General features: G+C 48.5%; 1 protein-coding gene across 1 annotated transcript in view; it reads right to left on the bottom strand.

Moving 5' to 3' along the window:
- The window catches only part of adam10b (ADAM metallopeptidase domain 10b), a 61,263-nt gene that overhangs the window by 13,709 nt on the left and 32,554 nt on the right, over positions 1–15,000 (bottom strand). The window contains exons 6-9 of the mRNA XM_079604700.1: positions 8,564–8,704; positions 8,326–8,418; positions 3,765–3,948; positions 3,515–3,678 (exon numbers count right to left, since the gene is read on the bottom strand). Coding sequence (XP_079460826.1) covers positions 3,515–3,678; positions 3,765–3,948; positions 8,326–8,418; positions 8,564–8,704 — 582 coding nt within the window. The remainder of the gene's footprint in view (positions 1–3,514; positions 3,679–3,764; positions 3,949–8,325; positions 8,419–8,563; positions 8,705–15,000) is intronic.

The raw sequence follows: 15,000 nt of genomic DNA, 5'->3' as shown, positions 1-15,000 counted from the left end.
CTCTAGCAACCGAGTGGTGAGTTTTGCCACTGCAAGCACCATTCACATTTTCTTCTGGAAATGTACGTTCTAGTTTTTATTCTTATTATTCTGGACAAAGTTCGGCGCGAAACTCGCCCCGCACCGTTTGTCACAGACCCCTGAGTGAGGTGTCAAATCGACCGGCTCATTGAGGAGAGGTGTGCTATATCTTTTCTAAGCGATCGGGTGTACGATGTTCGCACAGCGGACGAAAAAGCGGCCAAAAAAGTCCCATTGACTTAACATTGCGGAATTTTCAGAAATTCAAATCCCAACTGTCATTTTTCACACACACAGACACAAAGGGCCTGACACCCCTGCATGTCTCCCCCTCTCTCTCCCTCAGAGGATTTATATTATCCAGCAGCCAATAAGTAATGGCCTAAAATCTTCATAGCCACACCATAGCAACCAGTTACAGCACCCTAGCAACCATAAGCTATAGGCACGAGGCCGCAGGCCTCGTGCACTCATTATAATGCACTCATTTAATAGAGATTTTAAATACTCTATAAAAACTCACTCATAGGCACGAGGCCGCAGGCCTCGTGCACTCATTATAATGCACTCGTTTAATAGAGATTTTAAATACACCGGCCTCGTGCCTAACCTTAGCCCTAACCCCATAGTAACCATCTGTGGTGCCCTAGCAACCACCCAGAACACCCTAGCAACTGCCTAGCAACCACCCAGAACACCCTAGCAACTGCCTAGCAACGCCCTAGCAACCACCCAGAAGACCCTAGCAACCGCCTAGCAACCACCCAGAACACCCTAGCAACTGCGTAGCAACTCCCTAGCAACCACCCAGAACACCCTAGCAACAGCATAGCAACCACCCAGAATACCCTAGCAACCACCTAGCAACGCCCTAGCAACCACCCAGAACACCCTAGCAACCACCCAGAACACCCTAGCAACACCCTAGCAACCACCTAGCAACCACCCAAAACACCCTAGCAACCACCCGAACAACATGAATAAGCCATATCTCACCACCAGAACATCGTACAGACATGGTTGTTGGCTCGTATGCAATCATGTACCACACTCTAGCAACCGAGTGTCGAGTTTTGCCACTGCAAGCACCATTCACATTTTCTTCTGGAAATGTACGTTCTAGTTTTTTTTTATTATTGTACTTTTCTAACAGTGGTGGGCCGTCAGGGCCAGCAAGGCCTTCTCTGCTGGCCTAAACATTATCAGAATCACTGACTTGAACTTTAATATATATTTTTTATGAATGAGTATTTAATTATTCCCAATAGTCCATTCTCGTAATTTCATAGCTTTTCTCTTTGTTGCGCTGCTTCCAGTAGTGTATGTTTATTTTAGCGCTTTTATCCAATCATATTTCAGTCATCATGTGTTGCCAGGGTCAAATATATCTGCTTCGAGGCCTTCAGAATCGATAGTGCGGGCGCCTGTAGCTTAAAATGAATGGCAATGAAACTGTTGCTTTAACCAATCAGATAATCGGTCAGATTTAATCAGCCAATCAGATAGAGTTGATTGCACCGGGGCCATCTAGCAGGCATACAATAACGTAGGCATTTCCACGCCCTTTGATTGGATGGTCAGAGCGTGTACTATTATTACTGGTAGTCAGAGCTAGCTAACCGCATCAGTAGCGAATTGTGTAAACTAAAATATATTCCTGTAGATTTAATAGTTTTTCAACCCACAAATTAATGTTTCTTTCCTTCCTCGACCACCAGCAGGTTCAAACCTACCGGAAAAAAAATCCCTTATTCAGCTTACGCAGAGTCACGGATCTCTATCGATCTGTCCGGGTAAAAACAGAACTGACTGCAATGTAAAGTTATGCCAGGGCTGATTTTGAAGGCAAAAGTCCCGCTGATCTCAATGATATCGTTCATAAATCTGTGTGAGAGCTTGTGTCGGCTGTAACGTTGCACATCGTCATGTTTTGCGGTGTTTTCCCTGTTTAACGTTACTGCTTCTGTCGAGCGGACACTCTCAGCACTAAAGCGAATTAAAACTTATGCCAGAAATACGTCGGGACAGACTCGACTTTCAGCACTTTATAGCCTCGATGGCAATAGAAAAGGTTGTTGGGACTGAAACGCACAGACAACCTGTACATCCAAGTAATTCAAGTCTTTTTGAAGAAATAAATTAGGATGGATTTTGTATAAAAAATAGTCAGTAGTTTTGGTGAGTATAATGCATTTTTTGCCCCCGTTTTTGTCCGTGCATAATATTTTTTCTTCCTAATTTTTCTTGTAAATTTATGATCGAAGCAACTTCTTTTTTCAAACATTAATACTATTGTAGCCATTGAAGGACAAGACAAGGGAGGATCCGTTTCCGAATTTATAACCGGAACGCAAGAACTGTAACATTACAAAAGCCGAACTCACTCGCTCGTTTCTCTCTACCCGGCCTTTCCCGAACTCACCGCATTAACCCTATAACTGCCGGTGCAGAATAAAAACAGGAATTTCACTGTTTTTCGTTATTAATTCAGGTTCATCACTGAAGGCCTAGGTGTGAAATGCACGGCCCGCCACTGTTTTCTAATATGTGAATCTTGTAACCTATAGGCTCCTCACTGTGCATAATGTTATTTTGGTCCTGCAAAATTAATATTAATAAAATAAATCAAGCCAAAATGTCTCACTTTTTTAGATATTTTTATTCAAAAATATTAATTTCTCTGCTGTGGAAGGACTTAGCCTACTTCTTTTTTTACAGATAATTTCTCCAGCCTTTGAAAAAATCCTCTCACAAGGGACACTTGTTGCTGGAATGCAAAGATATTTTTTAGCCATGACATACAAATGAGGAAAGATTACTGCTCTCTCTTTCCAGTAAGTTAGTGGATCATGAGTTCTGGGCAAATACGCATTGTTGATGTATTTTTTCACTTCCACTGTGGCATCAGCTGTAGCATTGTGTTGTGTATCATCTGGGTTTGATGGATACGAGTATCAAAAAGTTCCCATAAACTGTCCTGTGTTTCTACTGGTGTTGATGTTGATGATGTTGATGGGTCTGATGTTGACATTTCTATCCCTATCTTTAATCTATCTATGTATCTATATATCTATTAATCTAGCAGTCTATATATATGTATATCTATGTATCTATTAATGTGTCACAGTATAGCCTACTATGTGTCTCAAGCCTATCAGTCAATGTGTTGTGCAAATTTAAATCTAAGCCTAAATATAACTAAACAAATCGCACTATAAATGTCACTTTATCACCAAAAATCCACTATCTCAAAATCAAACTCCTCTCACAAAACCCCCTCGAGGTCAATATGCGTTGATTTCACTTTTATTTTATTGCAGCTTTTAATTTGGCATCCGTAATCGCGATTAGAAATGCGCAGCCCTAATAATCACCATCGTCATAATAACTCAAACTGAGATTGTAGTTATCCACATTGTACATTTGTCCACAGCAGCACTGTTGTAGTCCCGCTGTCAGATCCAGTCAGTGTGTGTCGTGTGCATCCACTCACCGGCGAGCCGAAGTTGTGTCCCACCTCGTGTGCGAAGGTGATGTGTGAGACTTTGGGAGGCACGTGTGAGGCGTAGTTCTGCACCGTGATGATCCCGGTGTTCAGAGACTTCTTCTTGCCGTCGGAATACAGCTTACTCTTCTCACAGATGCCTCCAGAGCTCCCTGAGGACACACACACACACACACACACACACGCGTCAGCACACACACACACTCACTCAGGGCTCTCCTGCAGAAGCGCTGTTTACCGGCGGGAGCCCCGACCCAGGCCAGCCCCAGAACCCCGTCGTCGAAGTCCCGGTCCGTGAACACGTAGGCCAGGCAGTAGTCGTCGTGGTTCTGCTCGGAGTTCAGCTCCAGGAACTTCTCCACGCCGATGTTAGCGAAGCGGAACGGGTTCGACCGGTCCCGCTCGTCACTGGTGGTGTTTATCTGAGACCAGCAGCGCAACAAACCAGTTAGAACCAGTCAGAACCAGCTTCTACTCTCCTCATCCTTCCCTCGGGTCATTTTCACCCGGATAATATTTTTTCTTTTCTTTTTTTTAAATGTAAAAATTGAGTGTTCATCAGAAGGACCTTTGTCGCACTTGAACCACGTTCAAACAAAACCACAAACAAAAATTGAATGGATTTCAGGAGTTGAAAATTCCAGTCGTCGAGTGTGTTGAGCGAGAGTGTTGAGCGAGAGTGTTGAGCGAGTGTGTTGAGCGAGTCGAGTGTGTTGAGCGAGTGTGTCGAGCGAGAGTGTCGAGCGAGTGTGTCGAGTGAGTCGAGCGAGTGTGTCGAGTGAGTCGAGTGAGTGTGTCGAGTGAGTCGAGCGAGTCGAGTGTGTCGAGCGAGAGTGTCGAGCGAGAGTGTTGAGCGAGTGTGTTGAGCGAGTGTGTTGAGCGAGTGAGTCGAGCGAGTCGAGTGTGTCGAGCGAGAGTGTCGAGCGAGAGTGTTGAGCGAGTGTGTTGAGCGAGTCGAGTGTGTCGAGCGAGAGTGTCGAGCGAGAGTGTTGAGCGAGTGTGTTGAGCGAGTCGAGTGTGTCGAGCGAGTCGAGTGTGTCGAGCGTGTCTAGTGTGTCGAGCGAGTCGAGTGTGTCGAGCGAGTCGAGTGTGTCGAGCGAGTCGAGTGTGTCGAGCGAGTCGAGTGTGTCGAGCGAGTCGAGTGTGTCGAGTGAGTCGAGTGTGTCGAGCGAGTCGAGTGTGTCGAGCGAGTCGAGTGTGTCGAGCGAGTCGAGTGTGTCGAGTGAGTCGAGCGCGTGTGTTGAGTGAGTCGAGCGAGTCGAGTGTGTCGAGCGAGAGTGTCGAGCGAGTGTGTCGAGCGAGAGTGTTGAGCGAGTGTGTCGAGCGAGTGTGTCGAGCGAGAGTGTCGAGCGAGAGTGTTGAGCGAGTGTGTTGAGCGAGTCGAGTGTGTTGAGCGAGTCGAGTGTGTCAAGCGAGAGTGTCGAGCGAGTGTGTTGAGCGAGTCGAGTGTGTTGAGCGAGTGTGTCGAGCGAGAGTGTTGAGCGAGTGTGTTGAGCGAGTCGAGTGTGTCAAGCGAGAGTGTCGAGCGAGTGTGTTGAGCGAGTCGAGTGTGTTGAGCGAGTGTGTTGAGCGAGAGTGTCGAGCGAGAGTGTTGAGCGAGTGTGTTGAGCGAGTCGAGTGTGTCGAGCGAGTCGAGTGTGTCGAGCGAGTCGAGTGTGTCGAGCGTGTCTAGTGTGTCGAGCGAGTCGAGAGTGTCGAGCGAGTCGAGTGTGTCGAGCGAGTCGAGTGTGTCGAGCGAGAGTGTTGAGCGAGAGTGTTGAGCGAGTGTGTTGAGCGAGTCGAGTGTGTTGAGCGAGTGTGTCGAGCGAGAGTGTCGAGCGAGTGTGTCGAGTGAGTCGAGCGAGTGTGTCGAGTGAGTCGAGTGAGTGTGTCGAGTGAGTCGAGCGAGTCGAGTGTGTCGAGCGAGAGTGTCGAGCGAGAGTGTTGAGCGAGTGTGTTGAGCGAGTGTGTTGAGCGAGTGAGTCGAGCGAGTCGAGTGTGTCGAGCGAGAGTGTCGAGCGAGAGTGTTGAGCGAGTGTGTTGAGCGAGTGTGTTGAGCGAGTGTGTCGAGCGAGAGTGTCGAGCGAGTGTTGAGCGAGTGTGTTGAGCGAGTCGAGTGTGTCGAGCGAGTCGAGTGTGTCGAGCGAGTCGAGTGTGTCGAGCGAGTCGAGTGTGTCGAGCGAGTCGAGTGTGTCAAGCGAGAGTGTCGAGCGAGTGTGTTGAGCGAGTCGAGTGTGTTGAGCGAGTGTGTCGAGCGAGAGTGTCGAGCGAGAGTGTCGAGCGAGAGTGTTGAGCGAGTCGAGTGTGTTGAGCGAGTCGAGTGTGTCAAGCGAGAGTGTCGAGCGAGTGTGTCGAGCGAGAGTGTTGAGCGAGTGTGTCGAGCGAGTGTGTCGAGCGAGAGTGTCGAGCGAGTCGAGTGTGTCGAGCGAGTGTGTCGAGCGAGAGTGTCGAGCGAGAGTGTTGAGCGAGTGTGTTGAGCGAGTCGAGTGTGTCGAGCGAGTCGAGTGTGTCGAGCGAGTCGAGTGTGTCGAGCGAGTCGAGTGTGTCGAGCGTGTCTAGTGTGTCGAGCGAGTCGAGAGTGTCGAGCGAGTCGAGTGTGTCGAGCGAGTGTGTCGAGCGAGTGTGTTGAGCGAGTGTGTTGAGCGAGTCGAGTGTGTTGAGCGAGTGTGTCGAGCGAGAGTGTCGAGCGAGAGTGTTGAGCGAGTCGAGTGTGTCGAGCGAGTCGAGTGTGTCGAGCGAGTCGAGTGTGTCGAGCGAGTCGAGCGAGAGTGTTGAGCGAGTGTGTTGAGCGAGTCGAGTGTGTCGAGCGAGTCGAGTGTGTCGAGCGAGTCGAGTGTGTCGAGCGAGTCGAGTGTGTCGAGCGTGTCTAGTGTGTCGAGCGAGTCGAGAGTGTCGAGCGAGTCGAGTGTGTCGAGCGAGTCGAGTGTGTCGAGCGAGAGTGTTGAGCGAGTGTGTTGAGCGAGTCGAGTGTGTTGAGCGAGTGTGTCGAGCGAGAGTGTCGAGCGAGTGTGTCGAGTGAGTCGAGCGAGTGTGTCGAGTGAGTCGAGTGAGTGTGTCGAGTGAGTCGAGCGAGTCGAGTGTGTCGAGCGAGAGTGTCGAGCGAGAGTGTTGAGCGAGTGTGTTGAGCGAGTGTGTTGAGCGAGTAAGTCGAGCGAGTCGAGTGTGTCGAGCGAGAGTGTCGAGCGAGAGTGTTGAGCGAGTGTGTTGAGCGAGTGTGTTGAGCGAGTGTGTCGAGCGAGAGTGTCGAGCGAGAGTGTTGAGCGAGTGTGTTGAGCGAGTCGAGTGTGTCGAGCGAGTCGAGTGTGTCGAGCGTGTCTAGTGTGTCGAGCGAGTCGAGTGTGTCGAGCGAGTCGAGTGTGTCGAGCGAGTCGAGTGTGTCGAGCGAGTCGAGTGTGTCGAGTGAGTCGAGTGTGTCGAGCGAGTCGAGTGTGTCGAGCGAGTCGAGTGTGTCGAGTGAGTCGAGCGCGTGTGTTGAGTGAGTCGAGCGAGTCGAGTGTGTCGAGCGAGAGTGCCGAGCGAGTGTGTCGAGCGAGAGTGTTGAGCGAGTGTGTCGAGCGAGTGTGTCGAGCGAGAGTGTCGAGCGAGAGTGTTGAGCGAGTGTGTTGAGCGAGTCGAGTGTGTCAAGCGAGAGTGTCGAGCGAGTGTGTTGAGCGAGTCGAGTGTGTTGAGCGAGTGTGTCGAGCGAGAGTGTCGAGCGAGAGTGTTGAGCGAGTGTGTTGAGCGAGTCGAGTGTGTCAAGCGAGAGTGTCGAGCGAGTGTGTTGAGCGAGTCGAGTGTGTTGAGCGAGTGTGTCGAGCGAGAGTGTCGAGCGAGAGTGTTGAGCGAGTGTGTTGAGCGAGTCGAGTGTGTCGAGCGAGTCGAGTGTGTCGAGCGAGTCGAGTGTGTCGAGCGAGTCGAGTGTGTCGAGCGTGTCTAGTGTGTCGAGCGAGTCGAGAGTGTCGAGCGAGTCGAGTGTGTCGAGCGAGTCGAGTGTGTCGAGCGAGTGAGTGTGTCGAGCGAGAGTGTCGAGCGAGAGTGTCGAGTGAGTCGAGCGAGTGTGTCGAGTGAGTCGAGCGAGTGTGTCGAGTGAGTCGAGCGAGTGTGTCGAGTGAGTCGAGCGAGTGTGTCGAGTGAGTCGAGCGAGTGTGTCGAGTGAGTCGAGCGAGTGTGTCGAGTGAGTCGAGCGAGTGTGTTGAGCGAGTGGAGTGTGTTGAGCGAGTGGAGTGAGTCGAGCGAGTGTGTCGAGCGAGTGGAGTGAGTCGAGCGAGTGTGTCGAGCGAGTGTGTCGAGTGAGTCGAGCGAGTGTGTTGAGCGAGTGGAGTGAGTCGAGCGAGTGTGTCGAGCGAGTGTGTCGAGTGAGTCGAGCGAGTGTGTCGAGTGAGTCGAGCGAGTGTGTCGAGTGAGTCGAGCGAGTGTGTTGAGCGAGTGGAGTGTGTCGAGCGAGTGTGTCGAGCGAGTGGAGTGTGTCGAGCGAGTGTGTCGAGTGAGTCGAGCGAGTGTGTTGAGCGAGTGGAGTGTGTCGAGCGAGTGTGTCGAGTGAGTCGAGCGAGTGTGTCGAGCGAGTGTGTCGAGTGAGTCGAGCGAGTGTGTTGAGCGAGTGGAGTGAGTCGAGCGAGTGTGTCGAGCGAGTGTGTCGAGTGAGTCGAGCGAGTGTGTCGAGTGAGTCGAGCGAGTGTGTCGAGTGTGTCGAGCGAGTGTGTCGAGCGAGTGGAGTGTGTCGAGCGAGTGGAGTGTGTCGAGCGAGTGGAGTTTGTCGAGCGAGTGTGTCGAGCGAGTGGAGTGTGTCGAGCGAGTGTGTCGAGCGAGTGGAGTGTGTTGAGTGTGTCGAGTGTGTGACTGACCCGGATCCTCTTGACCATGAAGCTGATGTTGCGGATGCCCATGAAGTCTGTGCCCTGGTAGATGGCGTCGATGGCCTTCACATGACTGGAGATCTGAGGAGACACACAGAACATCTTCATCATCATCTTCATCATCATCATCATCACCCTCTTCATCATCATCATCATCACCATCATCACCCTCTTCATCATCATCATCATCACCATCATCACCCTCTTCATCTCTAGGCCGCTGTACCTGAGCGATGACGGCCTCTCTGGTCTTGTAGTATTTGAAGAACAGGTGATCGGTCTGGATGAAGAGCTGGCAGGTGTTCTTCTCCACCTGAGTCATCCTCCTCTTCCTCACCAGCGCCTGATCCTGCGCTGACGGCTTCTCCTGCAGAGACAGTCGAGTCAGCTTCACTATACAGCGCTCTAACAGTGTAGAGTCTCACAGCAGCTGTACATGATCACAGAGATTACAGTAAAAGAGAGTGTTCAGGCTTTACAGCAGATCTAGAATACAGTTATTGTCCAGATAAAGTTAGATTTAATTGATTCACTTCCGTTGTAAAGATCATCAGTTATTAACTTAGCTAACACACACCGTTCTAACAGAAGACAGAAACCTTAATGTGTTCTGGACGTTCATTTGCACAACAGTGTTTGGAGCTCGAGAACACACACTCTGAAACAGTGTTTGGAGCTCGAGAACACACACTCTAAAACAGTGTTTGGAGTTTGAGAACACACTCTAAAACAGTGTTTGGAGCTCGAGAACACACACTCTGAAACAGTGTTTGGAGCTCGAGAACACACACTCTAAAACAGTGTTTGGAGCTCGAGAACACACACTCTGAAACAGTGTTTGGAGCTCGAGAACACACTCTGAAACAGTGTTTGGAGCTCGAGAACACACTCTGAAACAGTGTTTGGAGCTCGAGAACACACACTCTAAAACAGTGTTTGGAGCTCGAGAACACACACTCTGAAACAGTGTTTGGAGCTCGAGAACACACACTCTGAAACAGTGTTTGGAGCTCGAGAACACACACTCTAAAACAGTGTTTGGAGTTTGAGAACACACTCTAAAACAGTGTTTGGAGCTCGAGAACACACACTCTGAAACAGTGTTTGGAGCTCGAGAACACACACTCTAAAACAGTGTTTGGAGCTCGAGAACACACACTCTGAAACAGTGTTTGGAGCTCGAGAACACACTCTGAAACAGTGTTTGGAGCTCGAGAACACACTCTGAAACAGTGTTTGGAGCTCGAGAACACACTCTGAAACAGTGTTTGGAGCTCGAGAACACACACTCTAAAACAGTGTTTGGAGCTCGAGAACACACTCTGAAACAGTGTCAGGAGCTCGAGAACACACACTCTGAAACAGTGTTTGGAGCTCGAGAACACACACTCTGAAACAGTGTTTGGAGTTTGAGAACACACACTCTGAAACAGTGTTTGGAGCTCGAGAACACACACTCTGAAACAGTGTTTGGAACTCGAGAACACACACTCTGAAACAGTGTTTGGAGCTCGAGAACACACTCTGAAACAGTGTTTGGAGCTCGAGAACACACACTCTGAAACCGTGTTTGGAGCTCGAGAACACACTCTGAAACAGTGTTTGGAGCTCGAGAACACACTCTGAAACAGTGTTTGGAGCTCGAGAACACACACTCTGAAACAGTGTTTGGAGCTCGAGAACACACACTCTGAAACAGTTTTTGAAGCTCGAGAACACACACTCTAAAACAGTGTTTGGAGCTCGAGAACAAACTCTGAAACAGTGTTTGGAGCTCGAGAACACACACTCTGAAACAGTGTTTGGAGCTCGAGAACACACTCTGAAACAGTGTTTGGAGCTCGAGAACACACACTCTGAAACAGTGTTTGGAGCTCGAGAACACACTCTGAAACAGTGTTTGGAGCTCGAGAACACACAGTCTGAAACAGTGTTTGGAGCTCGAGAACACACTCTGAAACAGTGTTTGGAGCTCGAGAACACACACTCTGAAACAGTGTTTGGAGCTCGAGAACACACACTCTGAAACGGTGTTTGGAGCTCGAGAACACACTCTGAAACGGTGTTTGGAGCTCGAGAACACACACTCTGAAACAGTGTTTGGAGCTCGAGAACACACACTCTGAAACTGTGTTTGGAGCTCGAGAACACACACTCTGAAACAGTGTTTGGAGCTCGAGAACACACACTCTGAAACAGTGTTTGGAGCTCGAGAACACACACTCTGAAACAGTGTTTGGAGCTCGAGAATACACACTCTGAAACAGTGTTTGGAGCTCGAGAACACACACTCTGAAACAGTGTTTGGAGCTCGAGAACACACACTCTGAAACAGTGTTTGGAGCTCGAGAACACACACTCTGAAACAGTGTCAGGAGCTCGAGAACACACACTCTGAAACAGTGTTTGGAGCTTGAGAACACACTCTAAAACAGTGTTTGGAGCTCGAGAACACACTCTGAAACAGTGTTTGGAGCTCGAGAACACACACTCTGAAACAGTGTTTGGAGTTCGAGAACACACACTCTAAAACAGTGTTTGGAGCTCGAGAACACACTCTGAAACAGTGTTTGGAGCTCGAGAACACACTCTGAAACAGTGTTTAGAGCTCGAGAACACACACTCAGAAACAGTGTTTGGAGCTCGAGAACACACTCTGAAACAGTGTTTGGAGCTCGAGAACACACACTCTGAAACAGTGTTTGGAGCTCGAGAACACACTCTGAAACAGTGTTTGGAGCTCGAGAACACACTCTAAAACAGTGTTTGGAGCTCGAGAACACACACTCTGAAACAGTGTTTGGAGCTCGAGAACACACACTCTGAAACAGTGTTTGGAGCTCGAGAACACAGTCTAAAACAGTGTTTGGAGCTCGAGAACACACACTCTGAAACAGTGTTTGGAGCTCGAGAACACACACTCTGAAACAGTGTTTGGAGCTCGAGAACACACACTCTGAAACAGTGTTTGGAGCTCGAGAACACACACTCTGAAACAGTGTTTGGAGCTCGAGAACACACACTCTGAAACAGTGTTTGGAGCTCGAGAACACACACTCTGAAACAGTGTTTGGAGCTCGAGAACACACTCTGAAACAGTGTTTGGAGCTCGAGAACACACACTCTGAAACAGTGTTTGGAGCTCGAAAACACTCTGAAACAGTGTTTGGAGCTCGAGAACACACACTCTGAAACAGTGTTTGGAGCTCGAGAACACACTCTGAAACAGTGTTTGGAGCTCGAGAACACACACTCTGAAACAGTGTTTGGAGTTCGAGAACACACTCTAAAACAGTGTTTGGAGCTCGAGAACACACTCTGAAACAGTGTTTGGAGCTCGAGAACACACACTCTGAAACAGTGTTTGGAGCTCGAGAACACACTCTGAAACAGTGTTTGGAGCTCGAGAACACACTCTGAAACAGTGTTTGGAGCTCGAGAACACACACTCTGAAACAGTGTTTGGAGCTCGAGAACACACACTCTGAAACAGTGTTTGGAGCTCGAGAAGACACACTCTGAAACAGTGTTTGGAGCTCGAGAACACACACTCTGAAACAGTGTTTGGAGCTCGAGAACACACACTCTGAAACAGTGTTTGGAGCTCGAGAACACACACTCTGAAACAGTGTTTGGAGCTCGAGAACACACTCTGAAACAGTGTTTGGAGCTCGAGAACACACTCTGAAACAGTGTTTGGAGCTCGAGAACACACACTCTGAAACAGTGTTTTGAGCTCGAGAACACACTCTGAAACAGTGTTTGGAGCTCGAGAACACACTCTGAAACAGTGTTTGGAGCTCGAGAACACACTCTGAAACGGTGTTTGGAGCTCGAGAACACACTCTGAAACGGTGTTTGGAGCTCGAGAACACACACTCTGAAACAGTGTTTGGAGCTCGAGAACACACACTCTGCAACAGTGTTTGGAGCTCGAGAACACACACTCTGAAACAGTGTTTGGAGCTCGAGAACACACACTCTGAAACAGTGTTTGGAGCTCGAGAACACACACTCTGAAACAGTGTTTGGAGCTCGAGAACACACACTCTGAAACAGTGTTTGGAGCTCGAGAACACACACTCTGAAACAGTGTCAGGAGCTCGAGAACACACACTCTGAAACAGTGTTTGGAGCTTGAGAACACACTCTAAAACAGTGTTTGGAGCTCGAGAACACTCTGAAACAAGTGTTTGGAGCTCGAGAACACACACTCTGAAACAGTGTTTGGAGCTCGAGAACACACTCTGAAACAGTGTTTGGAGCTCGAGAACACACACTCTGAAACAGTGTTTGGAGCTCGAGAACACACACTCTGAAACAGTGTTTGGAGCTCGAGAACACACACTCTGAAACAGTGTTTGGAGCTCGAGAACACACTCTGAAACAGTGTTTGGAGCTCGAGAACACACACTCTGAAACAGTGTTTGGAGCTCGAGAACACACTCTGAAACAGTGTTTGGAGCTCGAGAACACACTCTGAAACAGTGTTTGGAGCTCGAGAACACACACTCTGAAACAGTGTTTGGAGCTCGAGAACACACACTCTGAAACAGTGTTTGGAGCTCGAGAACACACTCTGAAACAGTGTTTGGAACTCGAGAACACACACTCTGAAACAGTGTTTGGAGCTCGAGAACACACACTCTGAAACAGTGTTTGGAGCTCGAGAACACACTCTGAAACAGTGTTTGGAGCTCGAGAACACACACTCTGAAACAGTGTTTGGAACTCGAGAACACACACTCTGAAACAGTGTTTGGAGCTCGAGAACACACTCTGAAACAGTGTTTGGAGCTCGAGAACACACACTCTGAAACAGTGTTTGGAGCTCGAGAACACACACTCTGAAACAGTGTTTGGAGCTCGAGAACACACACACTGAAACAGTGTTTGGAACTCGAGAACACACACTCTGAAACAGTGTTTGGAGCTCGAGAACACACACTCTGAAACAGTGTTTGGAACTCGAGAACACACACTCTGAAACAGTGTTTGGAACTCGAGAACACACACTCTGAAACAGTGTTTGGAGCTCGAGAACACACACTCTGAAACAGTGTTTGGAGCTCGAGAACACACACTCTGAAACAGTGTTTGGAGTTTGAGAACACACACTCTGAAACAGTGTTTGGAGCTCGAGAACACACACTCTGAAACAGTGTTTGGAACTCGAGAACACACACTCTGAAACAGTGTTTGGAGCTCGAGAACACACTCTGAAACAGTGTTTGGAGCTCGAGAACACACACTCTGAAACAGTGTTTGGAGCTCGAGAACACACTCTGAAACAGTGTTTGGAGCTCGAGAACACACACTCTGAAACCGTGTTTGGAGCTCGAGAACACACACTCTGAAACAGTGTTTGGAGCTCGAGAACACACACTCTGAAACAGTGTTTGGAGCTCGAGAACACACACTCTGAAACAGTGTTTGGAACTCGAGAACACACACTCTGAAACAGTGTTTGGAGCTCGAGAACACACTCTGAAACAGTGTTTGGAGCTCGAGAACACACTCTGAAACAGTGTTTGGAGCTCGAGAACACACACTCTGAAACAGTGTTTGGAACTCGAGAACACACACTCTGAAACAGTGTTTGGAACTCGAGAACACACTCTGAAACAGTGTTTGGAGCTCGAGAACACACACTCTGAAACAGTGTTTGGAGTTTGAGAACACACACTCTGAAACAGTGTTTGGAGTTCGAGAACACACACTCTGAAACAGTGTTTGGAGCTCGAGAACACACACTCTGAAACAGTGTTTGGAGTTTGAGAACACACACTCTGAAACAGTGTTTGGAGTTTGAGAACACACACTCTGAAACAGTGTTTGGAGCTCGAGAACACACACTCTGAAACAGTGTTTGGAGTTCGAGAACACACACTCTGAAACAGTGTTTGGAGCTCGAGAACACACACTCTGAAACAGGTTCTGGTGCAAGTTGTGAAAATTTTGAAAAACGTGATCATCTCGGTAGGGGTGTGACGGTTAGTATATAACCGTGAGACCGACGGTTATAGTTAAACACCGTCATTAGAACTCTATAACCGCCAAAACCGTGTTATTAAAATATTTTTTACAAACATAAAAAAAAAACATTTTTTTTACATTTTTTAGATAGGATCATAATATGCGCCATACAATACATCGGGAGACATGGTTTTTACCACTTAATGAAGTTTTGTTTTGTAAATCGTCAGAAGTGATTTTTACCACTTCATATAAGTTTTGCTTTGTAAGCCTTTCCTCAAAGCGAATTTCGTTTTGTACAAATTGTACCTTAATTTTAATAAATGTTTCATCAACCAATTGCATGTATTTAATAATATAGCAGACAATATAATAACCGTGACATGGAGGCGCCGGGCCGGCGCGCCGCGTTCACTTGCATTGCATTGTGAACTAGAGCGCATCTCATCGTAAATGAATGAAACTATGCCTATGCCTCATGCATTAGCATTAAATATCTTTGCTACATCCTTTCTAGACGGGTGCGGCTTTGAGAAATCTTGGAGATCTCCCTAATAAACGGAGGTCTGAAATATCTGCCCCTTTACCGATCAGAGCGCGCGCTGACACGGAGTTAACCCGCTATCTCCAAGAAGAACCAATTGACTCTACGGCTAATCCACTAGCATGGTGGGGAGACACACGCTA

This window comes from Phoxinus phoxinus (assembly GCF_949152265.1).
Source record: "Phoxinus phoxinus genome assembly, chromosome: 25".
NCBI lineage: Eukaryota > Metazoa > Chordata > Actinopteri > Cypriniformes > Leuciscidae > Phoxinus > Phoxinus phoxinus.
This window is presented reverse-complemented; position numbering and strand designations above follow the sequence as displayed.